This window comes from Microplitis demolitor, chromosome 4, assembly GCF_026212275.2.
Source record: "Microplitis demolitor isolate Queensland-Clemson2020A chromosome 4, iyMicDemo2.1a, whole genome shotgun sequence".
In the NCBI taxonomy this organism is placed as follows: domain Eukaryota; kingdom Metazoa; phylum Arthropoda; class Insecta; order Hymenoptera; family Braconidae; genus Microplitis; species Microplitis demolitor.
In genome coordinates this window covers 23,762,608-23,783,557 of record NC_068548.1, presented here as the reverse complement: position 1 = coordinate 23,783,557, position 20,950 = coordinate 23,762,608, and the positions used below count along the sequence as shown (strand labels likewise).

General features: G+C 32.4%; 3 protein-coding genes across 3 annotated transcripts in view; 2 read left to right on the top strand and 1 right to left on the bottom strand.

The window, feature by feature from the left end:
- LOC103578787 (dopamine D2-like receptor) overlaps positions 1–20,950 on the bottom strand; it is a 66,450-nt gene that overhangs the window by 13,822 nt on the left and 31,678 nt on the right. The window lies entirely within an intron of this gene.
- LOC103578751 (uncharacterized) lies at positions 117–1,303 on the top strand. Its single transcript, XM_008559920.2, has 4 exons — positions 117–403; positions 470–747; positions 833–1,002; positions 1,114–1,303. The coding sequence occupies exons 1-4, from the start codon at positions 195–197 to the stop codon at positions 1,246–1,248; spliced, it is 792 nt and encodes a 263-aa protein (XP_008558142.1). The 5' UTR covers positions 117–194; the 3' UTR covers positions 1,249–1,303.
- On the top strand, positions 4,698–6,244 carry LOC103578752 (uncharacterized). The gene is made up of 4 exons (XM_008559921.3): positions 4,698–4,974; positions 5,363–5,619; positions 5,693–5,865; positions 6,004–6,244. Exons 1-4 carry the CDS (start codon positions 4,766–4,768, stop codon positions 6,178–6,180), a joined length of 816 nt encoding a protein of 271 aa, XP_008558143.1. The 5' UTR covers positions 4,698–4,765; the 3' UTR covers positions 6,181–6,244.

Sequence of the window (20,950 nt, the reverse complement as noted above, 5' to 3'; positions counted from 1 at the left end):
CATGTCTTCTGATAAGTGGATATTATTCTTAAGAAATATAAATATGCGGAAACTGAATTTTTTTTAGAATAAAAATAATTTATTCTACACGTATCGCGGTTTGATATAAAAACTGCAGATTTCTTCTCAATATTTGTAGTCGCTATTGACCGTCCATTGTCTAAAGGCTAAATAAATTTTTGAAAAACTAAACAATGAGGGTGTTTAAGTTTTTTTTAATTGCGGTAACAATACTTATAAATAAATCGGCAAGTGAAAGGCCGAATGTTTATTTCGATGAGGTCGGATTTATTGTCGGAATATTTGAAAAAAATCCTTTAAGACAAAATGAAATTTTGTTTGTCGGTCAAGGAGTTGTAATTGGACCTGATAAAGTTATCACTAGCTCCGAATTTCTTCATGAGTACTTGGAATTTATTATTTTTATTATAATTTATGAATCTATATATTGATAAATGAAATTTTTCAGGGATGCCGATTTGCAAGTACGCGCTTATAATTGGCCGAAAAATAATCGTCAAAAGGATAAAAAACCGTCGATGTCGGATTATCAAGAACGAAAAGTTGAAGAAATAAAACTAGTGACGGAACTTTCGCTTCTTCAATTACTTATTTTGGAGGAACCTTTTGAAAATAGTGTTCCTTCCATCAATTACATTGATTATTATTCCACAGATGTCTATAACATGGGCAACAAGTGCGCATTAGTGAAACTTAAGTACAAGGACAGTAATGTTTACCATAAATGTAATGTATTTCCTGGTTTTTATTTTTTATTTTTTATGGTTGACTATCGTCATAATTGAGAGTTTTATTATTTTTGTGTAAGCAGTACTTGGCCCAACTCTAAAGATCAAACAGAGGAAAATAGCCAAGCAAAAGTCTTATAGGCCGGAAGGATGCAGCACAAAGGTTCGGTCGATTATAACTAAAATTCACATGAACGTATTTAGAGAAAATAAGTATTTTTGTGTTACGGAAACTGGGAAAAAATATTGCAACGTAAGTTTTTGGCTGGCTTGTATTTTTTTGGGAGTACCCCGTCTTGCCTACACTACCCCGTTGTACTCCCTCTTCTCTTACTTTTAAATTGAGATAGAAATTTTTTTGCAGAGTTATCCAGGAGCAGCTCTCATTTGTCAATCTTTGACAAACGACGAAATTTATTTAGCAGGCATTCAAATTCTCAATGATAATTGTGAGCTCATGTTTCAAAACACTCAAACTCTTCCAGAAAATATAGAGTAAATAACATTATAATTAATTATAAATATTATCAGAAATAAAAATTACTGAAACTTGATATTTGTCTTGATTTATTTTTATTCATCACTTCCATTCCCCAGTCCCTGGGGATAAAAAAAAATGTTTAAACTTCAAATGACTTGTTTAATGGAATAAGCACTAATATCGAACTATAAACTTTCCTTTTACCCATATAAATCCTAAAAAGCGATAAATATAGATGAGTAACATTTAAAAGTATAGACAAAAGCATAAAAGAAAAGTTTCAAAGGATTATTGTTGGTATTATGATCGTGTTTAAACTTTTACCCACAGTACCATAGACACGTAACGGGTTATATCAACAGTATATTAGTGTCTATTTCTCTATCTCTCTCTCTATATATATATATATATATATATACATACATACTTAATACTATTTGGACAAATTGCGCGGAGCGATAGCCACACGCGGAATGCCTCGACAACACGAACTACGTGCCGTTGCTCTCAATCGATTTCAATGATAAAAAAAGAAGTAAAACGCAACTAAATAAAAAAAATATCTAGATGGACAGTTGAAACAAAAAACAAAAAAAGTGTTTTAGGTAGAGAGCTCCATTAAATTGGCTGCGATGGATTAGCGTAGACATCAGAACATCAGAACAAAAGCCCGGAATTACCGTTCTCTGGCTTCCGAACTAAGTACCTATACAATTTATATGTATATATAAATATATAGTAGGATATACCTGTACCCGAATGCTGTGAGAGCTCGCTAAATTCCTCTTGACTTATTTTAAATTATTAAACAGCTACACTGTTAACATTTTAGCCGAAACCAGTCACGGAAATTTTGTTTCGATAAACCTTCTTGAAGCTTCTTTATTGTCGAATTTTTTATAGAATTTAACTGCAGTTAATTCATTACCAGACTTATTTTTTTTTGTTTTCGGAGAGGAATTAAAGTGAGAAGATAAATTTAAAAAAAGTCCGCGAAATATTTGAATTTTATAAACTGCAGTTTAGTTGGGCGACGAGTATTTGGTTATCGAAAAAATGTAATTATAAAAGTTCTTGATAAAAAAAATAAAAATTTTAGTGGCGAAAATTTAATAAATATTTATGGGAGTATTGGGTATTTGAAGAATGCATTAGTAAACTGTTTGGTGTTGAGCTGGACATGGATGCTAAGCAATACGTGGTGGCATATGGTCCGCTGGCAAATGTTGGGCTGCATAAATGTCTAGCAGAGCTACTGCCAGTACGATGACTGGCTTTCCAAACTAACACTTGAACTTTGGCGTCATGTGTTGACTGGACCGAAAAAATATAAAAAAATAATCTTTGCCCCATGTTAAATAAAAGCCGTTATAATAAATTCATAAAATGCCTCAAGTACAGTTTACAAAAAATTTTATTTTGTTTAAAATTCCAACAGTCCAATTTTAGTTTCTATCAGCAGTCGCAAAACTTTTAAAAATATAAAAATGAATGGAATACTGATTTTTAATAAAATATATGAATTAAAAATAATAATAATAATTTTTTAAAATAAGAGAGATTTTAAATCGGCACTTTTAGAATTTACCATTAGCATTAACATTATTCTATTTTAAATTTATATTGCAATGAATGCATAAAAGATAAATTGTAGAAGAGAGTGAGTCACATCAAAGAACCTCTGGTGATTACATTCTACAAGAGTGCTCGTGACACGAAAGAGAGAGAAAGAAGGAGCAAACAAGAGAGGAAGAATGAGTGTGTAGAGTGTGTGCTGTGTTAAAGTTACTCTGCACTGAAAGCACGCGGGATTTAACGTCAGAATGTCACTACGAGATATGTGTATGACATAGTTGTTTTACTCTTGGGCCATACGTTGTGTAACAACTCTATATAAATATATAAATATATATAAGTATGCTGTAGAGGCTGTACGACAACTATCAGACTGAAACTTGTGCACTCAGCCTCGGGCCTTGTTCGAATTTTTTAAATTATTGTTAATTAGGGGTATGGTAATAATTCCTGTCGAATAGAATGTTCTAATTTCGATCGAATTTTTAAATAAGTAACGAATACCTTCGAAAACTTATGAATTTTTAAAATCATTAAAAAATTTACACCCTGTAATAAATTGGAATTTTATTTCAATCCTAATTTACTCCGTCATTCGGAATTCTAGGGTTCGAAAAAGAAATGAATAGGGATTTTTTTACGCGAGTTTTTACTATGATGACACTGCGGATTTTTTTATAATTTGAATTTTCCAAAACGGTCTTTCGATATAAATTTCACTCAAAAGGGGAGTGAATTGATGAAAAGTCATACCACGTTCAATTCGAAATTTGTTACAGTGCACACCTCTATTAATTATAAAAAAGTTGTTCTGGACCCACTAGATATTAACAATTTATGTAAAATTTTCAATCCCCATTAACCGCAGGTCTATCGATAATTCCTAGTCCCCGCACATTTATAAACTTTAAACGGGCGGAATAGAATTTTTTTTTTTTTATATATATATATATATATATAAAATAAAATAAGTAAAAGCGGTGGCTATTATCGACAGGTTCGTGTTTAAAGTCCAATGAAGCTGGTCTCGTTAATGATTCTCTGCTAGCGTTGATCGTTAAAGTTGTCTCTGTGGTCTATAGCTTGTTTTATAGCCCAGTTTTCTTCGTCTGGGGATGAGTTTAATCCTCTTGTCTTTTAAGAATTGCAAATTAGATGTCGCGTCTTTTACTACTTAAACTATTTCAAACAACCAACTTGCTTTCTCAAAGTTCTCTTCCTTAAAATTTTTATCATTATTATTTTTAAAATTAATCGAAGCTCCACTTTTTCCGGAACGAATATGATAAATATTAGAATAACAAATTTATGTTTAAAACCGACATGATGGGAATTATTATTCCGAAAACGTCTCACGTAAAACGTTTCATTATAATTAATCATCAACTAGCTACAAATTGAATTGCTTTGATGAAAACTTTTTATGAATAAATAATTACTGTGTATGATAATGAAATTATTGCAATTATATTTTTACCATCTATTCTAAAAAGATTATGTACAGTTAGATTATCATTATTATCAATTTTTTGCATTTTATTTTAAATGGAAATTTTTCACTATTTTAAATATCAATTTTTCAAGGAAATCTTTTTTTCTTGGATTTTTAAAAAAAAATTTAGCGAATGATTTCCTACGAAATTCTATGGAAGATATGATTATTTTATTTTCAAATGTGACAATAGAATCAATGTACGCAATTTTTATACAGATGTAAAGAAAAAATCTAAAAGTCACGTAAACATGATAAGCAAATTCTCAGTAATTTTCAACATTACTGAGATAAATTTATAAGAAATATGCGGAAGCTAAGCCTTGGAAAAAAGTTATCAGTGATAAATAATTTATTCATAGGCAGGTATCACAGTTTGGTATAAAAACTGCATGTTTTCCTGATATTTTCAGTCACTACTGTCCGTTCGTTGTCTAAAAGCAGAATAAGTTTTTGTAAAACTAAATAATGGGAGTGTTTAAGTATTTTTTAATTGCGATAACAATATTTGTAAATAAATCGGCAAGTGAACAGCCGGATATTTATTTCGATGACGTTAGTTTTATGGTAGGAATTTTTGAAATCAATCCTATGAGACCAAATCAAGTTTCGTTTGTTGGTCAAGGAGTTTTAGTTGATTCTGATAAAGTTATCACAACATCACGAATTGTTTATGAGTATGAATTTGTATTTTTATTATTATTAACATTTGAAAAAATCTATATGGGGTTTTATGGGGTCCCATAGAGTAAAGTATGGATTTATATCCAATCTGAGTCTTAATTATTGGACACTAGGGATTTCAGGGCTTTTAGTTTAGAATTCACTTACGATGTTATGGATTTCCATAGAAACCATAGAAAATATCTGAATCTGTGCTGAAGTCCTATATGGATTTCCATTTATTTCCGGAAATAATAATTATGATCTAATGAGACCTTCTTAGATCGTAAATCAAATTTTTTCAAATTTAAAATCTATAATTTTTGCAAATCTACATGGATCCAAATATTGAAAAAATGTGATTTTTACAAAAAGATACTAATTCATACTTTGGTTTTCTAGAGACTCAAAATATAGAGTACGCGCTTATAAATGGCCTAAAAATAATGATATTCGCAAAGATAAAGAAATTCCAATTTCTGATTACACGGAACATGACGTAATTGGGGTTCAAACCCAACCTGAGGTTCCATTATTAGTCACACTAAATTTGGACCACGGTTTTGGTAGAAGTGTTGCGCCAATCGATTACATGAAGTATACGGAAAATACAATGTTCACTAACGACACTGAATGTGTCTATGTAAAAATAAAAAACAGTAAACGATGCATTTTAAATATATTTGAATTTACCATGAAAATTTTTTTTAATTATTTACGTTTATATTGAAGCATTCTTTGGGCAAAAACTGAAAATTAAACAACGAAAAATAACTATGAACCATCCTTTGGGGTCTACCGACTGTAGTTCAACCATTCAAAATTTTGCTGATAGATTGAGTTTTTCAAAATCTAATTCAAATTCATTCTTTTGCGGCGTTGAAACTGGGAAAAAAAAATGCAATGTGAGTTATTCTTCAAAATTTGGCTTTTTACTGGGCTTCGAAATTGCTCAAATTGTCTACGCATCAAAAAAAAAAAAAGAAATTATTTAGTCGTCTATCACTCTATTGACTTTTATTTTAAAATAAATTTTTTTTCAGAGATATCCAGGATCAGCTTTTGTTTGCCAATCAAGTTCATCATCGAAGCCTCTTTTGACAGGGATACAAGTCATCAATAGAAACTGCGAAATAATGTTTGAAAACCCGAAATTTTTCAAATATAATCCGAATCGACGAAGTCACGTTGCTTATAACGAACAATTAATGGATAACTAAATTTCCATAAAAATATAATACTTTTAGATATGTATTTAAAAAAAATAAATAGATGAACAACATATGTACCCATTGGGGGAAAAGTATAGATAAATAATAAAAAAGTTCAGAAAGGAAAATAAAAACCCTGAAGGATATTATATCAATAAAGTAAATGAATAAATAATGGTGTGCGAATTGTGACAAAGGGAACAATAATTTAATGTCTCTAAGGAGTTGTATCTTTATCAAGTTTAGCAGGGCAAGTGCTAGATGGTCACTCGATTATTCAGAGGATTTTCCTCGACGTTTTCAGTATACGACATATCCGGCACCGTACATTTACAGGGTAACTGCAAGCCGTTAGTAAACTGGAGACTGAAACAGAGACCCTTTCCTAAGTAATATCTCATGGGAATGACCACCGTCGAGTACGCGATACAGATAGTGTATAGTTGAGGCTTAAAAGCGCGTCCATCCAACCGAATTACCGTACCCCGGCCATTTACTATTTTATCCGTTCGGGCGCCAGGTGTCTCCAGAGTTGTCCACGACGTGGTTATTTCTTCTCTGTCTTCTTAATCTATCTTACATTTTCAAGATAAATTTTCTCGTGTATCCTTTCATTGTAAGAGTATTATTATTATCGTAATTATTTGGATTTTATATAAATTGGGTCTTGAACATTTCCCAAGAGGTTTTAAATCTGTTCATGGGATTTTTACCGATTATTTGATAATATCTATCTATATATTCTTGAGCATTTTCTCAAGAACATTAATATAATGAAAGCTCGAAAGACGAGGCTGCAGAGAGCTTTTGTTCCATTCACAAGAGATTTAACATAATATTTGCTATTGAAACCCTTCTGCGCTAACTCCATTATGCTTTCAGGATCGTTATAAAATCGTGGCTTTCAACGTAATACTATACACTCGACAATGTTTTCGAGTGGATGTGTAGTGTGCTTGTGCAAAGCCCCTGGGTCAAAACTACAACGAGATATCGCACTAACGAGAACCTTGTTTGTCAAATATTATGTCATCATCAAAGAACATGGAAATATATATGTTTATCACCCGTTCGAATATTTTCATTTTTGAATTATTACGCAAACTTTTCAATCATTATTATATAAATTTTAATTTCGCGGCACGTTGTTCAGAAGGCTAAATTTAAAATCAAAGCTGTTTGCTTGCACCAGCTGGAAAATAATAATATGAATTATGCAATCGATGTTGTTTAATTAATCAAAAAAAGTAAATTATAATAATAATCTCTTGTATGCTGATTTATTAATAAACTCCCGCTAATTTTTTTTTTTAATCGGCTGAGATTAAATGAATTGTAATTTACGAATTTTGTTATTTTATTAAATAATTAATTTAAAAATTTTATTATTATTTGAATTTGTCGATATATTTTTTTGGCGCCATTGAATTGTTAGAAAAAATTTTTTAACCGGAAATCATTTATCGGGGATAAAAAAGTTAACCTATTAAATATTTCACCAGGCAAATCTTTTATTCCATCGCAATTACTGTCAATTATTAAAGTGAGCCATAAAATTTTTTACGACCGGCTATTAAATGGTGAAAAAAAAAAAATATATTTTAACGTTCTGAACAACAGGCAACAAAAGCATTATTTAAAATGCTCGATTAAAGTTTTGACGACGTGTAAATGACTAAATAAGCTTAACGTTAATCTGGGCTTACGCAATTTCATCTAGGGAAAACAGGAAGATTACACCCGCGGTGATGGGGATATACAAAGGAGAAAGGTAACCGCAACGTAAACCACTTTTCTGATCGTCAGTCTTAAATATTAAACCTCTTTATCTGCCATAACGCCTGATATTGCTACAGTTACCGTTGTTGTTCTGCTTTTCTTCAGGTACACCCTTTTTTTAATTACACTCATCAAAGTAATCTCGCAAACTAATTAAAAATAATAATAATCCCTTTCCCCTTCCCCGCCGCCATAATTGTCTATCTCGAATAATTTCATTTTACTAGAAAAAGAAAAAAAAAAATTCATTTTCTCGACAGAATCTTGGCGGTACTGCAAATAGACATTGCACCGGATGTCTCACCGTTATCGGATTTTTTTCGCCTGCTCCAATAGCTTCGACAGTTGTTTGCCTAGGACGACTGCCCAAAGTAAGGAATAACAAATAAACCTAAAATTTATTCCTCCCACTACAAGTGCTTACTGTGTGTTTATAGCTTTAGAAAAAATATATATACAATGGGAATGTAAGTTAAAAATAATAAACTTGAATAAGTAAATAGTCAGATTGTGTAACTCGTGTATCTTGTTTCGAGTTCTATTCACGCCTCAACAATCTCGTAATCCAAAGAATAGAGAAGCTAGCATGAGAATAACAAGGATACATCTAAAGGTAATATGTCTTCGTGAGCTTTTCAGCAACGCAGGGGTGTCATTTCTATTGAAACTATATCGATATATTTAAGTGAAAACCTTTTCCGTCTTCTTATTCGACGCTTTTATTTCGACTCATGCCTCGAATTCAGTTTTTAAAAAATAAATATATGAAACTGCAGTAACCTTCGATTGCAATACTTTTCATTTCTATAAAATTATTTTGACACGTATACAGCTTCACACTTTATAGCTTTTCGCAGCACACTCACCGAGTCCTTAGAAGTATTTTTACTCTTTACTCTTTACTCACTATTTTTTTCAACTTCTACACGTATTTGATACGTGATCAGTTCTATCGAGTTACTTATTTTATGTTATTTTTTTCGCCACCACTTTTTATAACTTACAGTTTTGTTTTTTTAAACTGAGAACTGCATCAAAAAGTTTTAAACCAGCCGCAGTATCTTTATTACCAGCCCGTAAATATCCTTTAAAAAAAAAAAAAAACAAATCCTAAAATATTTATATAGAATTTTCAAAGCACGTTTGCTTTTATTATTTATGTAGCAGTAGAGTGAAAAAAATGGACACCCGAATACCGAGATCAAATGAGCATATTTACTTGTTTGGAAAGTTGCCAGAATAAATGAAATAATTTGTGTACCTGATTGTCAAAAGTATACATACATGTGTTAGGGTAATGATTAATCACAATGTTGTTTAATTAAATAAAGTGGTTTTTAAAACAAACAACTACCATCAGTTGGCGGAATAACGAACCGTAGAATTCCGTTCATCATTGCGGAGCTTATCCTCTTGGAAGCAGGCATCAATCACCGATCGATCGATCCATATGATCCTTTTCCACAAATACATATGACCATGTAAAATAATACATCCTTTTGGTAACATATATATATATACATATATATATATATATATATATATATATATATATATATATATATTTGTGGGAGTAGATCCCTGATTATCTGGCCAATTAAATCAAATAGCTTGTTACTTTACTCCGATAATTGTTCAGCTAATTCCTTCGATATCATATTCAATACCATTTCAATTTATGTTATTGCCTCTATATTTCATTTTATTATTAAGCTGAACAAATAGTTATCGTTACAATTAACCAAATACAAAAATGATTAACGGTAATTTTGTGTTTTTAAACAGATTAAATACGCCATTAAGTATTCAATTAAACTTTAATTACTGAGAAGAGAGATGAGTCGACCCTTTTAAGAGCTCGGTCAGCTCCAGAGAACCTACATGCTAGTACATCAAAAATTAAAGGTCATATATTTAACATAATTATTCTCAAATTAAATGAATGCTTTTGAATTTTATGTCTAACAATTTTCAGCGAATTATTTTAGTCAATTTTCATAACAGAAAGTTTAAAGTTTGAGTCTCATTTTACTCAGATTTCCCTACACGAATCAAAAATGAAATTACTAATTAATCAACATCCTCGTAAATTAAGTTAAACATTATCCATTATTTATTCAGTATTCACACGAACGTTACATAAACACATATCCTGAAATGCTTGCTAATTGTAAGTTAATTAATTGCTTGGCTGTTTACTTAGCAAGAAGTCTCGCGAGTCACGTTCAATAGATATGTTTGACGCGTACATCAACTAAATCCACACGTGTGCTTGCCATTACCCTTTAGCCGTCTTGTCAAAGTACTACATAAATTAACCGAAAAAGTTAAATAACTATAATATAGAGTCTTTGAGGAATAATTAAGCACTAGTCTCGAGTTAAATCGACTGAAAATAAGACATTGAGATCTCTAATTAATGATCTCTGGCTAGAAGACCATTAAAGTGACCTCCGCTCGCGATTAAATAATTCAAAGTATGAGAAAAAATGTAACCAGACTCTCTTGAGGATGCTGATGACTCAATATTCGCGTCGGACCTTTCAATATGCCCGTGTATAAGTAAAGTAAAATTAATTTCCTGGGCAGTAATCTCTTGGGTTTTGCTTCTGACGTAAATTTCCGTTGCACGTGTTCGCTGACAAACGATAGATGAATAGCGAGGAAATAAGAGCCATAACCTGGTCAATACCTTGGGTATTGTGAGTCTCGAGGCTATTAAATATATATATAATAACTGAACCGTCAAAAGTAAATAATGTTTTGAATGTCTAAGCGGTTTATGAGTAAGTGGAGAATAGAGAAATGGGTAATATGTAAATGAATTTAATTCTGTTGACCGCGGATTAAATAGTTTAGTCTGTTTAGACTGTAAGCTGTAGCGCTGTAGGTTGACGCTCGTGGAAGCTGATGGATATTTCTACTATCTTGTGTTCTGTGTCAAGAGTAATTAAATAGAGTTGATAGTGAATGAGGTTGTAGTTGTATCATGGACATAGTGAGCTAGCACTTGTGAAATAATGCAGGCACGTGAGTTACGTCTAGTTATGGCATCTGAAGCTCGTCTAATGTATTGAAGCCACCGGGTCATAGCCCAGCTATCCGTTTCTGCTGAGACACTAGATGTTTGATTGTTCACAGGCGGGTTATTTTTTTTAAAAAAGTTTTTTTTTACTTGAGAATAGACTTAAATTCGAATTATTAATGCTTTGATAAGGAAGATGCTTAAAGTTTTTTAAATGAGGATGAACTATAAAATTGGTGAAGGAAAAAAGGCGAGGTCAGATGCAGTAACGAACGAGTGCTGAGCTTGCATCAAGTTCTTTTGCCAAAGGTATTATTGGCAATTATGCCGGATAATATTTTTCGGAGAGTCATTTTTAGAATTTAAATAGATCTTATGATTATGGTAATGATGATAATGCTTGAGAGGAAATATTTTTTAAAGAATTCTAATAAGATCTTATTGGATAAGCAAAGAACCGATAGGGAGACTGAATGAGTTCCGTTCGTCGATCCATTAACGATAAAAAGTTATTTTCGGAATCACTGCGGCTTCAAATTAATTTGTTTCAAAAGTGACAGAGAACAAAAAGTATATTTATTTAAATTTGAAATGTAGTTTTTTTCCGCCAATTAACGTTCTTTCATTTAAATTAAAACGTGTATATAAATATGCAGTGGTGTGCGCATCATACACGAGTTCTTTCATTTCGTACTATTCGCTTCATGTACTGACAACAACAACCGCGGAGTCAAAGCTCAACAATAACCACAAGTATTTTTTAATTCATAAATTAATTAAGTTTTTTATTTCTGCGTTTTTTTATCTCGGCTGAATCAAAAAAAAAAAAATAAATAAATAAATAAAATAGATTGAGGCACTTTTTGTTGAGGAAATGTTTTGTATGTAAATTAAAAATATAATATTATTTTATTTAGTTATTTTTAGTGAAAATAAAATTGGGTAGAGTCGTACAAAATGAATTAGTGATAAAACGCGCTGTTGAATACTTAACTTTTGTTGAGTAAGTTCAGTGATGGCAGAAATACTAGCAGGTGGGGGTGGGGTGGCGATAGTATGGGCGAGATGGGTTGAACAGAATCTCATGCCTGACACTTCAATAAACTCAAAACCCTCTGAGGAATTATTGTGGAATTCCGGGTTGTGTCCCAAGAATAGTATACTCGGTCCTATTCTGCAGACGTTGACTAGGAGATTCATCTCGATTAAAATAGTAAGTAGAAGCGTGACAATACATTTTCTCATTATTCTAGCTCCTGATATTTACGTTCCTTTTGTATGTTTATGTATATATTTATACATTGATATATATGTACGTATATATATGTATATATATAGACCTAGGTTATAGAGGAAACGGTGGATGTATTTGTGCGGGCGGGTGTGTCAAGACAATTGTACACATTGCAATCAAAAGCTATCTCAACACTTGGTGTATTCTCAGGCTTAAATTACCGAGCTCTCTGGTACATTGATAATGAAGCTTCTTTGTATACAACCGGTGTGTGATTTACTTTACTATTTCTCTAGACGCTTTAGGAAACAAAGCCCTTTCTCTCTCATTAGACATACAGGAGAAGGTGGGGGCACAATGAGACGCCATTTCAAAGACAAAATAGTCTACTGCGTCTCGGGTGAAAATATTTTGCCAAAAATACTAAATCTTGCAATGATTTTATTATTCTTAATTAACAGACCGAAAATTAGCTGATGAATTAGGCCGGCTTATTTTCGGCCATATTTAAATTTCGATTATTTTAATATAGAACAGAGTTTTCAAATTTTCAGGCCTAGTTATCGGTCAAATATCAGCCTAGACAATTTTCGGCCACTCTGGTTACAGTTTGTAAAAGAGCTGAGGCAAGTTGATCTGCCCGGACAATAAGGATATTAAATAGCGTGATATTCAATTAATTAAAAGAAAAAACTTTTAATAACTAAGGTAAGTAAGAAAGTATCCAAGTGTTTTAATAAATTAATTATTAATGAAAAACTTTGGTCACCCTTCACTAAGTTACCGAGAATTTAATTAAGTGTTTCAAAACTGTCTGATATTTAACGTATTCAATTCTGAAGCAACAGATGAAATGCTTCAGTCTATACGCCATAGGGAATATTATTTTTTTGTCGTAAACTTACAACGGATGTCTCTGTAAACACCGAGAGCTCAATATTTAGTTATAGAAGTCTTGAAAAAAAAACTTTTTATTAAATTTAAAGTATATATTATTTTAGTAATGAGACGCGGAAAAATTCAGCATCAAAAATTACTCATTTGAATTGTAAAAATCAGTAATAAATTTTTAAAAAATCCAATTCCACTAAACGTTAATTTAAAATTCTTCATAATTTTCTTTTTTTTTTTTTTTTTTTTCGACTTTATCCTAGCACATTTGACATTATTACGATATAAAAATACATACATAAACTCTCTATTATTTATACATCGTAATATTTATATTCACTGGGGGGTCAATGTGTGTCCGGTGGATGTGCGAAATCCTTACAAGCTGAAATATGTGAAGACTTGTGGGTTTTCTTCTTCTTCTTTATGATTCAAGTTTATCTATGAATAAAATATTAGCTAAACTTTTTTTTTTATTCACCGCTAGCGCATCTTAAGACTTCTGGCTTTTATAAGTTAGAAAGGAATAAAAATGTCAACTCTTTTTACCACCACTAAAAACTTTATAGTTTACATTTCTGCCGCATTGTACTTTTTTTTTATCGGCTCCAATGAAAAAAAAAAAAAAAAATTAGAAAAAAAACTAGAATAATTTAATTTAAATAAAGACAATTTATATGCATCAAATGTTTATAAAATAAAATAAAATAAAGTAATATAATAAACAAAATAACTCGTTGCGGTTGCGGCGTTCTCGTTTCAGGATAATATTCCTCATAATATTGCGCAATAGGTAAAGTATATAAGTACTGACGGAAATATTAAACTCGCGGTACGAGTACGAGTATGAGTATAAGTATGAAGATGCGCAAAAATATATAACAGTTATTCAAATTAATTCAATTTTGTTCGGGCAGTAGTACTATATAGCTACTGGGTGTGTGCTAAAGTATATACCAGAGCACTCGACTCCAACAACTGGTTCTATGCATACTTTCAAATAGATTGCCTGCCGGATATAAAGATAAGGAAAGTGTAAGTAAGGTAAAGAAGAAGTTATTGGTTCATATGAAAGCTCACCAGCTTCCATCACTGCGGCAGTATTACTTGCAGTTGGAGCATCAACTTTGCCCGTGCAGGTCTACTGGCTCGAGATATCGAGAGACGCCTCCGCTCGGAGCTTAAACTTCTTGCAAGCATTATGTTCCCTCCTGGGAGATTCCACCAGACCATATTCAACACTTAGTCTATATATTTTCTTGCTGATGCATAATTTTGTGTACTTGCTATATAAATCACTATTAATTTATGTCCAAATATAGAACTTTATTTATGGGAATTCGTCAGAGTATTAATGGGGAAGTAATAATTTTTAGTGTAGTAGTTAGTGGTACTGGAGAAGATGAAGAGGCTTGAGAAAAAACTAAAGTTAATTATCGGTAACAACCGGGTGTATTTGGCGAATCGTTGACACATTAAAAGCAGAGGCAATTTAAGTGACTTTGTAAAAGAGACAAGTCAGAAGGAATAAGAATAAAAAAGTAGCCATCAGTTAGTGACACTAGGCTGGAAGCAAGAAACTCGTGGGCTGTGGTAAAGTGTTGTCCTCGGTGATTTACGAGGGTTCTAGGACATACTCCATAAAAAAAATCACCGGCAAGTTTGAAACGCCGAGCGAGTATCCTCACACTAAATCACCAAGTATTTTATTCGTGAGTACGTCGACTGTTGTCAAAGTGAGAGTTTGAATAAACCTGAAACTCATTTAAATTCAAACTTTTTCCTACCGCTCAACTACTGATCCCTATCGAAAAAATTTAATCCATAAATAGTCTGATCTGATATTTCCTGGGTGAAAAAAAATTTCAAACAAAAAAAATAATATAATTTATCGTCGGCGGGATTTAGCTGACAACTAGGCCTCAAAATGGCTGGAAACTTTAAAATTTTCTGTTTTATAATTTAATTTGAAAAAAGTATAATTTATGGCTGAAAGTAGGCCGACTCAATTTATCAACTAATTTTCTAAAATCGACGACTTGGACATGATTTCGGCCTTATTGAATAAAATTCTATGGTTTTGGCGTGATTTGAGTCAACTATTTTTACTCGGCATTAATGTCTGGAATTTAATTAGACAGTCGTGTAAGTCAGTTGATAGGGTAGATATTGTATGCAGATGTGGGATGATTGATCATTAATCCAGTAGAAATAGAGCCTTGGATGCAATTTATCATTGGTCACGAATTTGATAGTATACATCAGCAGCAACAGCAATAGCAGCAAAAGCAAGAGCAGAAGCAGAAGCAGAAGCAGTTGAGTTTGCAGTGTGTGACTCTCTAGGTAGCCTCCTAACTTGATTACACACAAACCAATGGAATTTGTGCGTGTGCCCAGATGTGATCGATCACCGCTTGCCGCAGTGGTTAATAATTCATCAAAGCGCAAGGCAGTGCGTGGTTTTGGGAAATTGTGTATCTCAATCTGTTGGGTCAAGTACGTATTCATATCCTAATTAATTTCATTTTTTATCATCCAATAAATTTATAAATAACTATTTATAATTAATACCCGACTATTATGATTATTGGTATCTATTTATTTATTTTTCTCGGCCGATAAAAATGACATGGAAGGCAATATATATTTATATATATGTAGCTGTTGCATTATTGAAGACTAGTGGAATCGAAAATTCTGTTGCCTGGAGCTATTCGTCTCGTGAGGCCTCGAAAGCTCAATAGGAAATCTAATTTTAAGATTTATGTGTGTCTTGATCGTATCCCGAGTTCTCTCTGCTACTATGAGCTCGTTGGATACATTGCCAAGATACATTTCTATTCAAAGCTCGCGATTCGCTTCAATTCACATTCCAATTTTTAATTTTCTTTTTTTGATAAATATTTATAGAGCTTATAAAATTTTTGTTTTATCGATACTCAGGAAACTGGAGGGAGAGATAAAGTAGAAAATTACGGCAGTTATTTTAATTAATTTAATGGTAAATTAAAAATCTCGATTTTCTATAATTTAATTTTATCGATTTTATCATATAATTTGAAATTTATAAAAATGGTGATTGTTTTCGTCCGTGACGCGAGAACGAGTATGAACACGTTTAATACTCTCCTGAGTCTTTTAAAATTTCAGTAGCAGTAGGTTGGATAATTAAATGGGCAGAGGGTTTGACCATTTGCAAAATATGCAAAATATGGTAATTCGAATACGCACGCTGGTTGCTAAAGTGCTGGCTCCCGATCTCACAAATAATAAGTTATATTACTGCTGAGTCACGTTTAAGTGCACTTAGTCTAATTTTATAGCAACAAAAATTTATGATAAACTTATATTTTCACTTCACTCTAAAACACAGCGACCCGAAACATAATTTTATAAATTAAATCACTCATAATTAACATGCTCGTAAAAAACATTAGATCTGACGAGGTCTAGACAGATATAATTTTCTTCTACATGTGCTAGAGTATTCATTTTATCCCTAGTAACGTAATCGCCCAAGTTTTATTTTTTTGTCACCCGAACATTTTAATCTTACAAACTCTCACAATCAGACAAAAGAAGTCTGTAGTTTCAGTGTAGCGCTGTCAGGTCATAAGGGCTCGTAAAAAAGTTTTTATAGTTTTTATTCTCATTCTTGAGAGCACGGTATCACAAACAACCTCGGCCACGCGATATTCAGCCAAATCTGACTCCTGACTCTTTACTCTCGTCTAAACTTCCTAGTTCATTACAGCTCCAGTTCCATTTAAACTTGAAAAGCCATGTGCTCCTTTTACGCTCTCTATTTGTTGAGAAAAATAAAGTAAAATAAATAATGAAAACAGTTTGTGGTAATATCAAGTTCCGAACTTATGAATATGCTGTGGAGTTGAATGATGATGATACAGAAATATGTAGAGATATCAGGACATCTGGTGGTGGTTCAAGAGTGAAAGCAGTGGCAGTAATATTATAAGTAGTGTAGTAGTGGGTCTCAGTGGAACGAGAGTTTCGCGCGGATTAGAGGAAAAGCTCCACAAGCTGCAGACGGGTTGCCTTGTTGGAAAAGCCACATTAAATATTACGCGGGCTCTGACTAACAGGCCAAGTCCATGAGTAGTCTTGTACATTTTAACATACGTAACACAGCATACGTATCTGTGCGATGATACACCGAAAGTTGTGTGCAGCAGCACTAGCACCAGCAGTAACAGTAGCAGCAACAGCAGCAGCAGTGTCACCAACGGGGGAAAATACCTGCGGTGAACAGTTCTCAATGTTTGCGGGTTTTCTCGCCCGTGTAATGTTAAAAGTATACCAGTGTGTATACCAGTATCATTATCGAAATGGTTTATGACCTCATAAGCTGCCGGTTCACGGTTATGCTATTACTAAACCTCGGCTCCTGTACCCGCCACTGGCGCTCTAGCTTAAATAATTGTCGACAGCTTTGGATAATGTTTTTTCATCATAAATAATTTATATTAAAAAATATAAGCCGACACGCTATTATATTGTTTAATAGACTAAGAGTGGTTACTTACTTTTTTATTGTTATTTATTTATATATCCTGTGTAAAAAAATTTATTTCCTGCGGTGCGAACATACATGGAAAATTTTTAATATCATTTTTAATCTATCGATACTTATGGAAGAAAAGTCCTAAAAAAGAACGGGTCAATATTCCTGAGTGGCTTACAAACGGAACTTAAGAATTTTTTATCCTATTAAAAGAGACGTATTTCATAATTTCTAATTAATTAGACCGCGATTATGATAATGATAATGATGATGAGGATAATAATGCTTAGTAAGTGGGATTGGGTGAGTAATTTTAACGTTTTAAAGCTTAAGTGGTAACAGAAATAGTCAGGGACAATTTAGTGACAGGTTGAACGGTCGGTATGGAGGTCGGCGGTGGGTTAAAAAAATGATGGAACAAAATGTAAAGTTTAGAGAGTAAAGTTAACATGTAAATTCAGGTGGATGACAAACGCGAGGGTCGGTCATCTGAAAAATACACAGAGGATGTTGTGCGGTGGGGCTAGTGGGGCCGATGTGTGCTGCGGATTCCCATGAAGAGAGCGAGAATACGCCGGGTGCGATGTACCAATTGTGGCTTGGGTCGCGTCAACTCCGTACAGTACTACTGGATATCTATTTGCGTTGCTCCATTACTCGTGGTTTTGATCAACCACCCCAGGACAACATCCGTCACTCGTATGTATCTACGTATGTGGGATGTGAATTGTCATGCTGTGTTGCATTGCGTCAATTCCCAACGTTTCGGCTACTAGCCCGATTAATTCACATATTTTTTACTTTAAATCTTTATTTTTTTTCGTCGCAATTTCAACCCGGCCAAAAATTTATAATTTATTATTATTTGCACCCAGTGATAAATAAATAAATATTATTAAGTTATTAATTGCATATAAATAATGTCGAACAAAGTTGTTGAGTTAAAAAAAATGTAAAAAAATTCGAACTGCGGTCTGACTAAGCAGCGAGTTTTCTACTTGGGAACAGTTGGGCTTTAAATAGAGCCCCTCTATGAAAGACTAATACTCATCGTAATATTCATACGTCCCCACATAGTTTGATAAAAGTTTACGAGCCACGTTTGCAATACAAATGATATATTAATTGAGTTAACATTCTCGAGAAAAACATCATCTGAATATTTAACATGCTAACTTTATTTATATCTCGTGTATGTATTTTTTCTATGCATGTACTTTAATTCCGTCCTTTGTGACCCTCGAAAATTTCCATTATAATTATTCATGAAATACTGATAGTTTAATTTGGGAAAAAAATATTATACAGAGTTGCCGATTAAAATCCAAATTATCTTGTAAATTGTTATTATTATTATTATTATCTAAAAATGTAGAAATTGAGGATTAGAAGAAATATCAGAGGGCTTAAGTTTACTATGAAAGTTACGGGCAATTAAATAGAGTTTTTGGACATTCCAATTAGACGATTGCAAAAGCAATAGCAGTGGCAGGATGGACGAAGAGATATAACTTGGATCTAACTTTTCTTCACCTGAATGCCTTTCAATGGTCGATTCAATTGTCTGACTCACTCCAGTACACTTGCGTGCAGAAACTCGTGTACCAGAGTGGAGAAGTCTAAGAGGAATTCGATACCGAGTTGGAAGGATTTTCTCTTTTGAGAAGAAATCTTTTACCTCTAGCCAACGATCTCACTTCCTCTTTTACAACATTTTACTCTCCCTTTCCCTCCTCCACTTCCACTTTCGCGTTTTTTTTTTTTTAGTCGCTTTTCCTTTTTCACGACAGGCGACAGCGGCGTGAAAGCTTCCAAAGAATCCACGTGCAACTACGATGAAAATAAACATAATAATAATAATCCGAGTAGCAATAAAAAATGTATGTACCGGAAATGAAGAAAAAGAATAAAATGTTTACGTCCGAAGACATTTATATTTAAAAGATGAAAAGAAAATTTTAAGTAAACTTAAAAAAAAAAATCATTTATTTTTATTCAATTTTTCAATGGCGACTAAGTATTTGAGATTTCTCGTTCTGGATAATGGAGAAAATTAAATTTTTTTCTTTCATGTGTAAGTTTAAGTCTAAGTGTAAGTGTTGTAACTTAAAAACGAGGATGGACGTGATTTACCAGGCAAATAAATTCACAAGATACAAACCACTCCGTGGATTAAGACAAATAAAAAGCTTGCAAACAACCAGACGAGCTGGGCGGAATAAAAAAATAAAAAGAAAAGAGGAAACTAAAAAAATGATAGAAAAAGAAAGGATAAAATTTAAGAAAGAATTGGGTTAAGTCGTGAGGGTTTCATCGATTACCTTTTTTATTTTTTTTACGTGAATTTTTTTAGTTTTTAACCAAGCATAAGCTTTATGAGGTGTATGTTTCAGTAGCAGACCGCACTGGGTTCCCGGGACCGCAATAGCCCGAATAATTTAAGAGGGTAATCGTTTACGAGACTCGTTAGTTTTATCAAAACTTTTTTACGACTTAATCATTGTCAATAAATAAATAATTCATCCTCATTTTCAAACTTTATCATCACTTAATTATTTATTTATGAACGAAAAAAATTCTAGGCTCAACTCGTTTAAGAGGAGAGGTCATCCAATAAAATTTTAATTTCCACAAATAAAAAAAGAAAGTATCTTGGAATGAAATTCAGCGGAGGCAGCAACTTTAAGTCGTTGTAAAAAATTGCTGATTTCTTTAACAGCAGTAACTTTCAAACGAAAGGTTTTACGCTGTTTTTTACCCGAAAAAAACTTTTTAAAACAAAAAATAAAATTACGGTTCTAATGACCTCCCTAAGCGCTTCCTTGTCTTATTTATTTAACGAGATGCTGTAAGTTGTGAAAGTTTAAACTAACAGAAATTAAATCATTTTTTTTTTGACACATACAAAAATAAATAAGTCAGGCGATTATGCAAGTATGTATTTTTTTAATTAAAAGCAAAGACAAACAACGCAAACTGGGACAAAAAAGTTTTACTAAACTTGTGCTTCTACCTTTGAAACTTCTTAAACAGTAATTTCAAACAGGATTTTTTTTTTTTTTGTTATAAGTACTTGTAATTATTAAGCTTCCCTCCACGATCATTACTCTTTTCTACACAGTACAAAGTATCTCAAAGCCTTTGATTTTTATTATCATTTTTTTTTTTTAAACTAAAAAAATTAACTTTAGACATATTAATTACTGACTTTTTAATTATTTTCCCAATTAAATTGATATTATAATGATATTGTTTGATTTTATGCACGCGTATATCTATATAAAACCAGTAATCATGGGTACTTCCGTCACCGGAAATTATCCTGTGG

Excerpts from the sequence above, each read along its gene's own strand:
- LOC103578752 (XM_008559921.3), top strand. The coding sequence starts at position 4,766 with ATGGGAGTGTTTAAGTATTTTTTAATTGCGATAACAATATTTGTAAAT. Across the intron at positions 4,975-5,362 it reads ACATCACGAATTGTTTATGA|AGACTCAAAATATAGAGTAC; the intron begins GTATGAATTTGT and ends TTGGTTTTCTAG. Across the intron at positions 5,866-6,003 it reads CTGGGAAAAAAAAATGCAAT|AGATATCCAGGATCAGCTTT; the intron begins GTGAGTTATTCT and ends ATTTTTTTTCAG.
- LOC103578751 (XM_008559920.2), top strand. The coding sequence starts at position 195 with ATGAGGGTGTTTAAGTTTTTTTTAATTGCGGTAACAATACTTATAAAT. Across the intron at positions 748-832 it reads CAGTAATGTTTACCATAAAT|TACTTGGCCCAACTCTAAAG; the intron begins GTAATGTATTTC and ends TTGTGTAAGCAG. Across the intron at positions 1,003-1,113 it reads CTGGGAAAAAATATTGCAAC|AGTTATCCAGGAGCAGCTCT; the intron begins GTAAGTTTTTGG and ends ATTTTTTTGCAG.